This window comes from Cupressus sempervirens, chromosome 4 (genome assembly GCF_028749045.1).
Source record: "Cupressus sempervirens isolate cs-2001-9-10 chromosome 4, ASM2874904v1, whole genome shotgun sequence".
NCBI lineage: Eukaryota > Viridiplantae > Streptophyta > Pinopsida > Cupressales > Cupressaceae > Cupressus > Cupressus sempervirens.
This window is the reverse complement of record NC_143121.1, coordinates 346,501,347-346,516,887: the sequence shown is the minus strand read 5'-3', so window position 1 is coordinate 346,516,887 and position 15,541 is coordinate 346,501,347. Positions and strand designations below refer to the sequence as shown.

Sequence of the window (15,541 nt, the reverse complement as noted above, 5' to 3'; positions counted from 1 at the left end):
TCATACCATATATCTCTTAAACTAACACATGTATGAAAAAGGTCTAAAAGAGTTCAACATATATAATAAAAAGCAAACTACGGGCGGGCATTACAATGCACTTATACTAAACATGCTGAATTTTGCCCTTTTCTGTATAAAAGAAACTATAAAAATAAGCTTAGCCTTGTCATTCAATTCTGCTGCCTTAACAGCATCTCTGGAGATGTATTCAGCAGAATATGCTATTGGTAGCACTGTTTTAGTCATTAGAGCATTGAGGCATATATACGTCTGATTTGCATGGAATTTCAGATTAAGGTATTATTGTTTTCTGAACAGCTGATCTGACGACATTTTTAGTTTTGATTTTTATAGCGACTATAAATGTTCGTTTTTGGTTTTCTCCTTTAAACATAAGCTCACTGTCCTTAACATTCACAAACAAATATTATGCAGGGTGAGGTCTTTCTATTGTGGTCTAGTGCAGTGAAGAAAGCCGCTTACTGGGGGAATGACAGTGCTTTTAAGGGCAGTATAAAGAAGTATGATGCCATTCAGATGCAGCATGAGGCTTCAATACATGCTGCCAGCCTTTGCAGGTAGTTATCTACATGATGTGGAACTTTATTACTCGAGGAAATTGCTATGCTAGTGTTTTAACCTTAGATTATTATTTTTTGAAATATGAAGTGGTAAAGAATTCTGTCAATAAAAAATTGCACAGTATTATGTTTTGGAAGCATGTACAAAATACAAGTTACTTTCCTAGACTCTTAATTAGATGGCACTGTTATATAGATTACACTTTCATCTATAATCTTTTATGAAAAAGATGGCCTTGCAGAACGGTAATTAAGGGTGCAATTAGATTGCAATAAATAATGGAAACCACCACTTTCATATTGGTTATGATAAAAAGGATGCATTGTTTTCATGATATGTCAACAAATGCTTGAGGAGGTATCTAAGATGCTATTTATTTGTCCTTTAGTAATTTTATGTAATATGGTAGGATGTAACAAATAAATAGGAATGAGCAAGAGTGATTTGTTTTTTGCTCGTATGAGCTTTCATGATTTACTTATGCAACTTTAAGAAGTGTTTAAATCATGGATAGAGTTATTTTGAAGCTTGCAGTACAGTACACAAAGGCATATTGTTCTTATTGGTACCAAATCATAGATAGCATGAGGGACTGCCACCTGTCTTTTATAATGAATCTTGGATAAACCCTTTTGAGATCAGAATTGTGATACCAAATCATAGAAAGCATGAGGGACTGCCAGCTGTCTTTTATAATGAATATTGGATAAATCCTTTTGAGATCTGAATTGTGATTGCTTGCATTGTCTTACAAGTTGTTTTTGGTTCTTGTTGGCTCTTAAGGTTGCTGTGTGCCATCCATGATGTAAGAGGCTTTATGTGCAAATGCCAGTATTATTGATTAGATTTCTTCTTGCATTGGTTTCATTTTGTGTTCTCTCAAGCAATCACAATTCAGTATTTCTTGTTTAGTTCTTTCCGCAGACACCATTTGGTGCTCCCATTGCTTGCTGCTGTCTCGTTTTATGTTTTCCTGTTCCTTAGAGCCTTGTTGGTCTCTTGTTGGACATCAATAAATTTATCTTATCTAATATCTTTTACAATGTGTCTTTCATGAAGCTTTCATGGGTCTGGACTGGACCTGCTTGATTTATTTTAGCAGTTGTTTTGGGTTTGGCTTCTCTTAAGATTGCTGAGTCCCATCCTTGGCTATGAGCTAAGAACCTTGATATGGGAATGCCTGTCTTACATTCTACGTTTTTTATTGTATGGGTTTCATAAACTGCCATCTTCTAATATTTTTGAAATGACAGCAGAACCAATTGAAGAAGTGCTTTGTGTTTGATGACAATTACCTCTCTCTTTAATAGATGTATTTTGTACCTGATTAGCACTTCCTCTGGCGATGGCCACATGTTTTGTCACTTACTCTAACACAATCACATCATGGATTGAAAATTTCAGGCAAAATGATGAACCTTCCCTGATTAGTTCATAGCATCATATTTATCTACTAGGTTCAGGTATCAAGTGGTTGCGTCAAAATTTATAAACTGAAACCAAAAGGTCTGAGACTTTGAGTAACATATGACATATATAATAGACTCCACACTCATTTGGGGCTCAGATGATAAGGAATTTAACTCATTATTTGCTCTATTGCTTTATTTTGTTCAATAAAATTCCCCTGCAATATTATTTTACATGACATGATTTTTGTTGCAGATTCCTTTAAAACCGCAGTGTGTGAAATGATGAACAACACAATAAACTAGCTTCAGATATCTGAAGAGAGAGAAATGGATTGAATAAAATGTCGAATATTTCTGCTTAGAAACTAAAAAAGTTTGTAAATGTTATGATATTTTGTTATTTTTTCATTTCTTGATTGGGCTCATCTTAACATAACATAATGTGCTTAGGAAAAGTGTGGAGACGTATAAAACGGTATACGCTATTGAAGGAGGAGAGGTAAAGCAAGAGTCCTTGGTCAATTGTGCAAATGCACTTTGTGAATGGGGTGACTTGGTTTGTGATATCCCAAATGATAAAGGTGGTGGAATCATTCTTGCAGCAAGTCTTTATGCCGAAGCCGATGTAAGGAATTCAATAGCTTCCCTATTTATATTTTTCTTACAACTTATTTGCAGACCAGGCAGCCATGAGCTTGTCAAGAAGTTCTGCTAGTTGTAGTTTATTATAGAGGAATATTCAGACTTGATTGTGTTTGTTGAGTGTATGAATAATTTTCTTAAGACCTTCAAGAAATTAATGTCTATTGTAACTCATGGTTATCTGTCATTTAACCTTTGCAGTTCATTTTAAATTATTTTCTAACTCTATGCTGGATTATACGGAAGTAACATTTTCTATGTTTTTTTAATAGATGATTGTCATCTCCATTATTATTATGCACAATATAACCTTGCCATTTCTGATTCAATCAATAATATGTATGCCAAAATGATTTTGGTTCATATATTTACCATAGATTATATAGGAAACCTTCAAAGTGATTGGGGAAGATTAATTTGGGTATAAAACCAGAGCAGGAACACAAGGTCATCTTGAGAGGATTGAATAGGAATGCAAGTATGGATATTCATCTACAACTTCAATCCTTCCACAATTTTCTTTCGATAACTCCCACTGCTAATGCTTGCGTCGACTCCCACTGGCATCCCTACGCAAACACTGCTAACTTCCTTGGTTGTTTTCGTTGTTGCAACCATGCCCGCCTGTAGAACACTTCCTTGACTTCTTGTTCACGGGTCTTGGTCGATCTTGTTTGCTTGTTTCATTGGTCTTAGTTTTTGCTCTTGTTACTGCCGTGAGGATTTCATGTCGTCCATTCTCTTGCATGCTACTACCCCCCTTGTTTGCTTGTTCACGCGACACGAGTCTTTGCTTGTTGGCTTCCGTGTGTGTTCCTCGCTTCCTTGTTCGCGTGTGATGCTATGTTTTAAATCTCCAGATGTGCGACATATTTTCTCCATCGACTTCAGACTGTCCTGCCGATTTCACAATGCGCTTACTATTTTCCATATTTTCGCTTGCAAGGGTTTCTCTGTTTTCCTTTTTCTTGGATTTTTCGGGCTATCATAGTGTTGCAGAGATTTATCAACCCAAGTTTTTATTCTTGTGTTGGTATCTAGTGCTTGGTGTGTTGGTGGTCATAGTTGCTTGGATTGTTTCAGTCTCTCTTGGTATCTCTCTTCGAGAACCTCCTATCGTGCGACTATTGCTGGCCTCTCCATGGGGACCTATGAGTCTTCTGTTATGCTTGCTTCGGTTCTTGCTTCCGTTGCTATTCCTACACCATCCTTAACTTATCGGAGGCTATATGACAGATTGATCAATGTTGAGGCAGAAAACCTTTGTTTGAGGATACAGTCCAAACAATTTCTGAGACCATGGTTGCTATTATAAGCATAGGTAGATTTTAACACGTTGACCCTTTGCAATTTATTTGCCACTCTCATTTCCGAAACAACAAACATCAAAACCCACTTTGATAGGGTCATAGAATAGCTGGGAAACCTTGACACATTCAGAGAACAACAAAATGAACTCGTAGTCAAGCACACTTCTCTTTTGTTGGAGACTGAGTGGAAGGCCAAATTTGATGCCTCAGTTTGCACAAATCTCAAGTCCGCTCCTCTGGCAGGTATGGAAAAGATTGTCCTAGGGCAGATTATTGAGGGGCGTTGGAGACGTGGCCGTGAACTTAACCTCAGGGTTTGAGGCCTCCCTAGCTTCACCATTGATCCTATGATAGCTTGACAATCCATTCTCATAGATCATCTAGGCATCTCAGATATTACTTTAGATAGGTGTAGGGTGGGATTGTATGGTACCCTTTTTCTGTGGTTCCTCTCACTTTCCAACAAGTTATGGGCTCTTTGATTGAAGAAGCTTCTCCCTCTTCCTTGGACTTTTTTTTGAATGAGAACCTTACTAGAGCACATATTGCCAAGTTGAGACACTCTAGGGGTTTGGTTGCAGAGGCGAGATGGGCTAGGAGGTGGACGATGATTCAAAATCTTAGAGCTATTATTCAGGATTCCCCTCCTAGCGGATGGAATCTATAGAGATCAGCTCCTCTAGCCAAATGACGATCTCGCCAACAATCGCATGGAAGAAAACCTTCCTCCGACTCTCTTCATGTCAACTCTTGGAATGGTAATGACACTCTTTGGTCATTATGGGTCTGTTTTTGGATGTGGTTGGTTCAATAGATATTTTGGTTGTCATAGAGACTCATGAGAGTACGGTCCGCCCTCTCCCAAGGTTTTTTGGATATTAGTGGCTATCTGTTTGTAGAGAGGAGATTCAGGCATCAGGTGGTGTCCATGTTTGCGATGTAAAAATTCACGTTTAGACTTATATTAAATACTTGCTCTTAATAATATTCTTGCTATATATATTCTTGATATTATATAATTAAACCTTGAAGACGTAAAAATTTCTATCAGCACCTTTCACATTGAAGAGTATATAGTTTTTGTGTTTGTTGTTTGGGGAGCCAGCAATAACTCTTATTTATAACAAAAGGTAGGGCAAACATTAAGGGGATGTGACCGCTATGATGACTCATCACACAAACGACACATCAACATATAATAAGGTTTGGGGGACAAGTTTTTTGTAGATAGTAAAATTATAGATTAGGCCTTGTCAAAGTGGGCTCACACTATCATAAATGACATGCCATCTTATTACAACGTGGCACATCAACCATGACTTAGATAATCTATGCACATATAAGATTCCCACTGACCCACACACATTACATGCAAGATATCCAATCATGCCTAAGACAAACATGCACGAATACATAGACATTCGAAGGACATAAATATATGAATGTGAAAATACAAATATTTGATTTATAATTTTCATAGGGTTTATAGATATACAAATATACACATACATATTGTATATACATACACAATTATATATTTATGATTTTAATCAAAGAGTTCTTCTTTATCTTTATCTAATGTTTTAACCGATTGAAGCTATCAAACATTAACACTCCCTCTTAGTGAGGGAGGATAAACACAAGTATAAATATTATTTAAACGTAATATTACAAACAATTGAAGGATATCTCATTTGATGTCTTTGAAGATTTCCACCATTTGATATCACATTCAATATCATGAGTATTGGTCATCCAGAATATCAACACATGATATTCACCAAATACTCAATTGAGGTTTGATGTCACATTTGATATCATGAATATTGGTCTCCCAGATTATTGACATTCAATATTCACCAAGTACTCAAAAGTTTTGGTATCCTGAGTATTGGTCTCCTAGAATATTGAGATTCGATATTCACCAAGTACTCTAAAAGGTTTTGATATTCCGTCTGATATCAAGAGTATTGGTCTCCCAAAATATCAATGATATTCACCAAGTACTCTTTGAGTTAATGGCCTCCCAGAATGTTGAGATGCAAGACATTCACCATATCAATTTGTTTGATCTCATAATACTAGTTACTATAAGATTGTCACCTTACGGTAACTTCTACAATTACAAGTGACATTATTTGAAGTCATCACTTCCTCATGATATACACAAGAGGTAGGCCCATTGTAGTGACACACATGACTTTTTCAACTCCCTCTAAATATCAATCATCAGAGCTCCTCATTTAACTTTCTCTTCTTGCAATGACATTCTCAACAAGGAAGTTCAAGGCACATAAAATGCATAATATAGTAAAATAATTTGATATTATGAGACTCCATCTTAGAAATTTTAACAAGCTAAATTTACTTTTGAAAGCATTTCAAATTTATTTTACACTTTAATGAATATAATAGAGAACTCCCTCTGAATCCAATATTTCACACATGCTATGGATATTCTGAAGTTCTTTTAGAAAGGACGTTTCTCTAGATCTGTATCATAGTTACTGACTTTGGTGAACGCTGCTTGATGTTTCAGTCTATCAGGGCATTGGAATGTTGAGTGTCCATAGTTGTCACATTTAAAACATTGCGTTTTGAAATAATCTACATGTCTTCTTTTCCTTTTGAATTTAGGTTTCTTGTTTTTATCGACTTGAGTTGTGAGAGCTTGAACATCACCTCTAGTAGAAGTATCACATTGTGATGTTAACATGCACTCCTCTTGTATGCAGTCATCCTTTAGTCGAGCAAGTTTGGGAAGCTTGGATTGAGCACATAACCCTTGTCTAAAGGTTATTCATGATGGTGACAATCCTTTTGGAGCTATCATGGTTAATTCTTTCTCATCATAGACGTGACCAATTTTAGAGAGTTGGGTCCTTAGTTCTGTTATCCTTATCAAATATGAAGCAATGGACTCTCCTTTGTTCATTTTAACGTCGGAGAGATTGTCTTTTAGAGTTAGAATTCTAGTGGTATTGTTTATCTCAAACATTTCTTCAAGTGCTTTAAGCATTTCATGTGCTGTATCGAATTCTGAGATAATGGGGAGTAGACGATCCTTAACACTGTCCACAATTAATTTCATGGCTCTAGTTTTTCTCATTTGTTCAATTCTTCACTCCCCTTTGGTGGTTGGTTAGATTTGTCAAAAAGTTGTTATAGGTCATTCTCTTTTAAGGTTAACTTCATTTGTACTTTCCACCCTATATAAATTGAGTCACCGTCAAGTCTATCCTCTACCGTTATACTGCTTACCATTTTGATAGATAAAAATTGAGAATATTTTGGTGTACTGAATAAAATAAATCCAATCAGGACCCTCTCTTAGACTTCTATGATACCATGTTAAACTTCACAATTAGGCTTATATTAAGTACACTCTCTTGAAAATATTCTTGCAATATATATTCTTGATATTATATAATTAAATCTTTCAAGACAACTACTATCAACCATTTGGTATTTATAACTACCTTAGAATGATAAGCAACTTAATTACATAGTTGGATAATTTATATCATTGAAGCATTATAATAGACATTGTATGTTGACTACATCATCCTCCTTAAAATAATTAGTTGTCTTCCAAAGGATGACTAAACATCAACTAACATGAGGGAAGACTATAATGATAGTGTAAGCAATGATTTGTACTGTGCAAGGAAATCAAATCAGTATGTTGGGGTCTAAGGACAGTGACCCTAGCAGAGTCAAAGGACTTGGGTGTGCTGCTATTGTGATACAGAATGGAGAAGAGGGGTAGAGCCCCTCCCATCAAGCCTAAATTAAGACCTTCAAAACCATAAGAAACTTCAAGGTGCACATCATTTTCAATTTTTTTAAAGAACTCAAATGGGCAAAACAATGCTAATGAAGTTTTAACCAATGCATGAAATATAGTGAAATTTGATGTGTCTTGGAAAGCCCACATCGCCAGACCATGAAAGTATGCAAATTCTTTGATTGTTGCCAAGATGCCATATGGTAAACCAAGGAGGTCATATAGTAAGTAGTTGTACATAATATTTGTGTGCTTGGCAGAGAATAGATTCCTAGGTAACTTTTTTCCATATGCAACTAAGAAAGATTTGGTTGTATGCTGGTTGTACATATGCAAGGTTGTACAACGAGAATGGTGACTATCTGTATGGTCAAAGAAAGGAGAGCATGTCATATGTTACGTGAATGACTATTCTGTAAGGTGCAGATTAATGTATGAATGGTGGAGTTACTAAGAGCTAATTGTTGTATGTAGTAAGAAGTCGTATGAATCTATTTGGAGTTGACCATATGCTAATAAAGCTTTCCACAACCATACATTGGTTGTATAGTTCATATGTTGAGTTTTGGAGATTGTTGTCCAATGGCAGTAGTAAAGATGCGACCAAAGTAAGAGGTAATGTGTAATTTTTTTAAAAAGGGATGTTATACGGTGTTGTGACCAGAAGGTCGTGTGATATAACTAAAACTGCTACTATATGGCGAGTAATAGGTTGTAAAATGTATTTGGTGCTCAACTAAATTGGGTGCACTTCATAGTTTGCAGCCTCCTTCGTAATCACCTTTTCTTTATGATGTACAATTAGACAATGAAGTGGTCGTACCTTATAATTGGCCTTATATGTCTTTCTGATACTTGATATTTCAATATTAGCTTTTATCTTTTTCCTCATATTTTTAGTCATTTTCTAATTTCCTTTCTTTTTCTATAAAATTTCGGTGAAGTTGATTTCCCTTGACATGCAAATAAATATATGCTTCACATTAAATATTTTCTTCACAATCTCAAATGCATTGCCTATAATTTTGCATTCTTCTGCATAGCTAAATGCCTCTACTCTAACTATTGTGTTTTGTGACCCACAAATTGTATTTCACACACATAGATTTTCCAACTTTTTAAAATTATTTTAATTAATTGCTCTTCACTAAGATTGGTGCATCCAAGAAAATTACAACTTGATTTTGAGTGAAATGAATTTGTTTCATCCTCCAAGCATGACCGTAAATCCAAAGTTCTTGTGCCATTCAGTTCCACCTGATCTTGACTCTTCTCCATTGCTCTTCAAAGTCTAAATATGATAAATTCAAAAAAGATTCTTCCTCACTGAGGTTTTGCTGTTTCAAATCAATTACATACATCTAGAATACATTTCAAGACTTTGTTGTTAGAGGAAATCTATGCTACATTCCCCCTAGGCACAGGGCTTATACGTGGACAAATAGAAGGGCTTATACGTGGACAAATAGAAGGGCCAGGCTCACCAATATTGTAGAATAGTTGGATTTATTTTGTTGTGCCATTGAGTGGTTCAATGACCCGATTGGCCTTGAATCAAGTACACTACCTATATCCTTGTTTGATACTTTCCAGTATTGTTGGATATTAAGGCATCATTTCAAATTTCAGAGCATGTGGCTGAGATGCCCAAGTCTCATCAGATTTGCTCGGAAATGATGTGAGGAAATCTTGCAATACCATAGTACTAAAAGATTTATTTTCTGCGAATAGCTAGCGCATCTAAAGAAGAAGCTAACGGAATCGAATGTTGCATACTTTAAAAAAGAATTCAAGGAAAAGATTGAGGGGAGGAGGAATTGGTAGCTTTGAATGAGAAGGTTATTAAATTTGGTATGTTTCGACTTGATTTTACAGAGAGCAGTTGATGGCTGAGCATGCAAAGCTTCTTGCTTAAGAAGAGTTTTGGAAAGCAAAGGTGAAGAGAATTGGTTAGAGCCTGGAGATTTGAAAATCAAATTTCATATTTTCGTCAAAAGAAGAAGGATGACAAACAAAGTTAATGAAATCTCCACCCCTGATTGTCATATTTTTCACGAGGGGAAGGCTATTGAGGACTTGATTGTTAATTATTTTTGAGATCTTTTAGCGCAGATTAACAAGATGGACTCGATAGATTAACAAGATACCTTAAACCTTAAGTTGTATTAATCTAATTGTTGGAAAAGATGACAATGACATGCTATATGCTCTGTTCTTCAACTATGAAATCAAAACCGCTACCTTCAACTTGCATCTTGATAAGGCACTGGGGATGGATGGGTTCTCAATTCTATTCTATTAAAATTGTTGACATATAATTGGGAAAGACTTTTAGCCATTGTCAAAGTAGTTTAGGAACTACATAGTTATCACATTGATCCCAAAGAAAATTTGATTGTAAATCACTATTGGACTTTAGGTTGATTTCTCTCTACAACACAATATATGATCATTTTAGCAAACAAACTTAAGAAGATTCTGTTAATGTTTTAGCATCAGTAGAAGTAAATGATGCTTATTTGATATACTAATCCGTGTTTATGTTTCTAGATAAATGTTCATGATAGTTACACACACACACATATACATATATATATATATATTGTTTTGATTAAACAAATGACATTATCGGCTGAGAGAACATCGACTGATTGTGTTATATCAGCGAAGATCATAATGTATTTATCATTGCAAGTAGTGGCAGTGTTTATTGTAATCGCCGCCTACTTTATGATTATTTTGTGTTAAACAAATATTGGTTATTCATGCCATCATATAGGCATGACTTCACGTAGAGCCATGACTCTACGAGGGTCATGACTCTCCACTGGGCTATATATATACAATCAGATCGCTGAGAAACAACATCTATCTACGGCATCTTGTATCAGTGATCTGCATTCAGATTATCATTAGCACTTCTCTGTATTATCTAATCTGTAGGGGCATCCAGTTACATCTCACATCATCAGCAATATACAAAGAAGTAGATTCTGCACATGGCTCTCAGAGATTGTTAGTAGAACAAACTTGTTCTATTGTAAACAAGTAAGAATTCTATTATTCTCATATTTATAGTAACAGTTTTATCTATCAAAGATCCACAAAATTAACATGGTATTAGAGCCATTTTGATAAGAAAAACTATTACTTAGAATTAAAATCTAAATTCTCAGAATTTCTAAAAGAAAATAAATTTCAAAATTAAAATGGTGAATCATGTGAGACTAGAAGATAGGCTTGAGAGTGCATCTAATTTCTCATCATGGAAAATTAGAGTAATGATAATATTAAGGGAAATGGAATTAGAAGAATACATTGAAACAAACATGGACTAGAGAAAGTTACATGGAAAAGACATAATAACAAAGCAATGAAAATCATTATTGATTCTGTGAAAGATCACTTCCTACCATCCATATCTAGTCGCAAGACTGCATTTGAGATGTTCTCCACAATTCGAGATACATTTGAAATCAACAATACTAGTAGATTATTAATTCTAAAACAAGATTTACTATACATAAAGATGAAAAATGGAGAATCTATCACCTCATACTTCTAAAAATTTTTGAACTAAAAGATCAACTTGCAACAATGGAAAGTCGAGTTGATGACAAAGAACTTAGCATGATAGCACTGAGAGGTCGTCCGCTATCATGGGAAACATTTATTCGAGGTTTAGGCTCTTAACCCGAACTTCCAAAATTTGATGTATAAAAAAATGAATGTACTCAAGAAGAATCTAGATTAGTCTCAAGAGGACTAAGCACAAATCAAGAGAGAAATTCAAGCTCTTCATGTAAAATCAAATGAGAAGAGAAAATTCAAATAGAACAAAAAAGAATCTAACAAATCTTACAAGCAATGTGATTGGTCAAAAGTTAAATGTTTTAAATGTGACAAAATTGGTCACCCCATAAATTCTGTCCTGAAAAGAAGAGAACTCAAGCAGCCTTAGTAGAAATCAAAGAAGAGGGTGAAGAGAAAGAAGAAAGAGAAAACTATGCTTTTTACTTACCCCTTTCAAGTGAATTAAACTCTAATCACAATACTGGGATCATAGACAGTGGAGCATCTCGTCACATCACTGGTTTTAAAGACAAATTTGGAACCTTCACAGATCAAGCTTCAGAAGAAGTTACTATTAGAGATAACTCTACTCATCCTATTAAAAGAATTGGTTCCTATTCAATTGACCTAAATTTAGGAATTACTCTACAACTAAAAAATGTTTTATAGGTACCAGGTATAAAGAGAAACCTTGTCTCCATTTCTGGCCTTGCTGATCAAGGGCTCAGAATCACATTCCAAGAGGACAAAGTTCTATCTTGGCCCAAGAACTCTACTATCAAGAAAGCAATTTCCATTGGATTTAGAGATGGAAGTCTTTATAAGCTTTGTAATAATAAAAAACTAGCTCTTAGTCATAAAACTACAAAGGATGTGCCTTAGGCAAAAATACTAATCTATCTTTTCCTAAAAGTGTTCACAAATCTAAATCCATTCTTGAACTAATCCATATTGATCTTTGTAGGCCTATGTCTGTACCTTTTCTTAATGGGTGTTTCTTCTATGTAATTTTTATTGATGATTACTCTAGAAAAAACTTGGATCTATTTTTTGAAACAAAAAGAATCAACTGAAGTCTTAGCAAAATTCAAAGAGTTCAAAGCCTTAGTTGAAAATCAGCCAGGACATAAAATAAAAACTCTAAGATCAAACAATGGAGGTGAATATATCTCTGATATTTTTAAGAATTTCTGCATTGCTATTGGGATTAAGAGGGAGTTTTCTGTGCCTTGTAATCCTCAACAGAATGGAATTGTAGAACGTAAAAACAGATCAATTGTTGAATCAGCCAGAGCATTGATGCACGATCAAAACCTTCATACTTCTTTCTGGGCCGAAGCATCTAACACTGCAGTCTACATTCAAACAGATGTCCACACTCAATTTTAGAGATCACCATTCCAGAAGAAGTATTCACTGGCATTAAACCTGATCTAAGTCATCTAAGAATATTTGGATGTCCAATTTATATTCACATACCTAAAGAGAAAAGAACAAAACTAGAACTTTCCAGGACGAAGGGAATTTTTTTTGGATATACTGAAACAACAAAAGGATATAAGGTCTTCATTCTAGATCAATGAACAATTGAGATTAGCAAAGATGTGAAATTTGAAGAAGATACTACCTTTAATATTTCCAGAAACAATGATGAATCTATTCCTGAAGAAGATGAAAATCAACAAACAGAAATTGAGAGGGAGAATGATTTTGAACCTTCCTCTTCCACTATGTCTAATCATGAAGATTCTGAAAATATCAATAATAAAAAGAGGCCACTTTGGGCTAGGAAAATGATAGAAGAAAATCATGTTGAACCTAATGAAGTGATGCGAGAGAGCAAAAGAACAAGAAATCAATTGTGTTATGTTGCTTTGTTAACTGAACTTATAAAAACAAAACCTTCTAGTGTCAAAGAAGCACTTTCAAATCAGTCTTGAAAAGAAGCAATGATTGAAGAATATATCTCTATATTAAAAAATGATGTATGGGATGTTGTACCAAGATCTAAGAACAAATCAGTTGTTTCTTCCAAATGGCTGTTTAAAATTAAACATGCATCTGATGGCAGCATTGAAAAATACAAAGCTAAGTTTGTAGCACGGGGTTTTCTTACAGAAAGAAGGCATTGATTATGAAGAAACATTTACTCCAATTTCTAGATATACTTCAGTCAGAACCATCTTGGCTATTGCTGCATCCAAGGGATGGAAGGTACATCAAATGGATGTCAAAACAACATTCCTTAATGGCAAGATTGAAGAAGAAGTTTATATCGAGCAACCAGAAGGATTCAGTACTCGTGACAGCAAAACTCATGTATGTAAATTAAAGAAAGCACTTTATAGTCTCAAACAGGCTCCCAAAGCATGGTATGAAAGGATAGACAACTATCTACTGAAGTTAGAATATTCCAAAAATGAAGCTGATCCCAACTTATATTTCAAAATAGATAGTGGTGATATGATTATTCTTGTATTATATGTTGATGATTTGTTGATAATAGGTGAGGAACATCTCATAAAGAAATGCAAACAAGAACTCACAGTAGAGTTTGAAATGAAAGAATTAGGTCTACTTCACTACTTTCTTGGATTAGAAGTCTGACAACAAGATAACTACATTCTTCTGAATGAAGGAAAATATACAGTCAAGATCTTAACGAATTTGGAATGATGGAATGTAAACCAGTGGCTACTCCTATGGAAGTAAACCTACACAAGTTGAAGGATGATATGTTCAAATCAGAACCTACAGATTCTACTTACTACAGGCAAATTATTGGTTCTTTAATGTATTTGGTTAATACTTGTCCTAACATATGCTATGCTACTAACACCTTAAGTCAATTTATGTGTGCACCAAAAAAGATACATTTACATGCAGCTAAGTACATTTTGAGATATCTAAAGGGTACTATTGGAATGAGAATCAAATATGATAAAGTCAACATCGAACTTCATGGATATTCAGATTTTGATTGGGCAGGCAGTCTTATTGAACATAAGAGTACTTCTGGATATTGCTTTAGTCTACGATCTTGTATGGTTTCTTGGTCCAACAAAAAACAAACTTCAGTTGCATTAAGTTCCACCGAAGCAGAGTACATTGCATCTTCTTTGTGTGCTAGAGAAGCAGTATGGCTATGGGAGTTGTTAGTAGATTTGTTTAAAAGACCTTTGAAACCTACTGTGATTCATTGTGATAATCAAAGTTGCATCAAGCTTTCAACCAATCCGGTATTCCACAATCGCTCCAAACATATCGAAATTCCTTTCCACTACATTCGAGATATGGTGAATCGAAGGATCGTTCAACTGGAGTACATCTGTACTAATGAGAAAACAATTGATATCTTTTCCAAGCCTCTTGCCAAAGTGAAGTTGAAATACTTCAGAGAAAAACTTGGTATGATTAATGTGTAATATTGAATATTAAATTAAATTTTAATTCATGTGAGTTTATGCTTCTATTGTTGGTTAGTAGCATCATATATGTAATGAAAGGTGACGATCTTTCATGGACATATTTATTCAGAAGATAATTATTTACAAGGTGACAATCTTGTAAATAATAGGCCTGTTATCAATGATCATGGACATCTCTAGACATTGCTTCAAGCAATTAGAGATTATAGATAACGAACTCATGTTATTATCATGGACATCTCTAGACATTGCTTTGGGCAATTAGAGATCATGAATAACAAATTTTATGTTATTACCATGAACATCTCTAGACATTGCTTCAGGCATTTAGAGATCATAGATAACATTTCCATTATGTTTACTCTAGATATTGTTTCAGACAATTAGAGATTATAATGTGATTATGATAGTGTTTATAACTTGGTGATTTTTGTTATTTGACTTATAGTTGTTTCATTGTGTTAAGATTAGATAAAGCAATCAGGTATTCTTCACTGAAATCCAAATGGTGTATTACTTCTCCCTTGCTAAAGAGGGAGTGTTAATGTTTTAACATTAGTAGAAGTAAATGATGCTTATCTGCTACACTAATCTATGTTTATGTTTCCAGATAAATGTTCATGATAGTTACATATACATATATGTATATTGTTTTGATTAAACAAATGACATCATTGGCCGAGAGAACATTGAATGATTGTGTTATATCAGCGAAGATCATAATGTATTTATCATTGCAAGTAGCGGCAGTGTTTATTGTAATCGCCGCCTACTTTATGATTATTTTGTGTTAAACAAGTATTG

General features: G+C 34.6%; 1 protein-coding gene across 5 annotated transcripts in view; it reads left to right on the top strand.

Moving 5' to 3' along the window:
- The window catches only part of LOC149561453 (uncharacterized), a 90,366-nt gene that overhangs the window by 20,550 nt on the left and 54,275 nt on the right, over window positions 1-15,541 (top strand). For all 5 annotated transcript variants that reach the window (XR_016363820.1, XM_089825154.1, XM_089825156.1 and 2 more), the window contains exons 3-4: window positions 439-581; window positions 2,448-2,622. Coding sequence is in view for 4 of the 5 variants with exons in the window: in XM_089825154.1 (XP_089681280.1) it covers window positions 439-581; window positions 2,448-2,622 (318 nt within the window). In the remaining variant the exon portion in view is untranslated. The remainder of the gene's footprint in view (window positions 1-438; window positions 582-2,447; window positions 2,623-15,541) is intronic.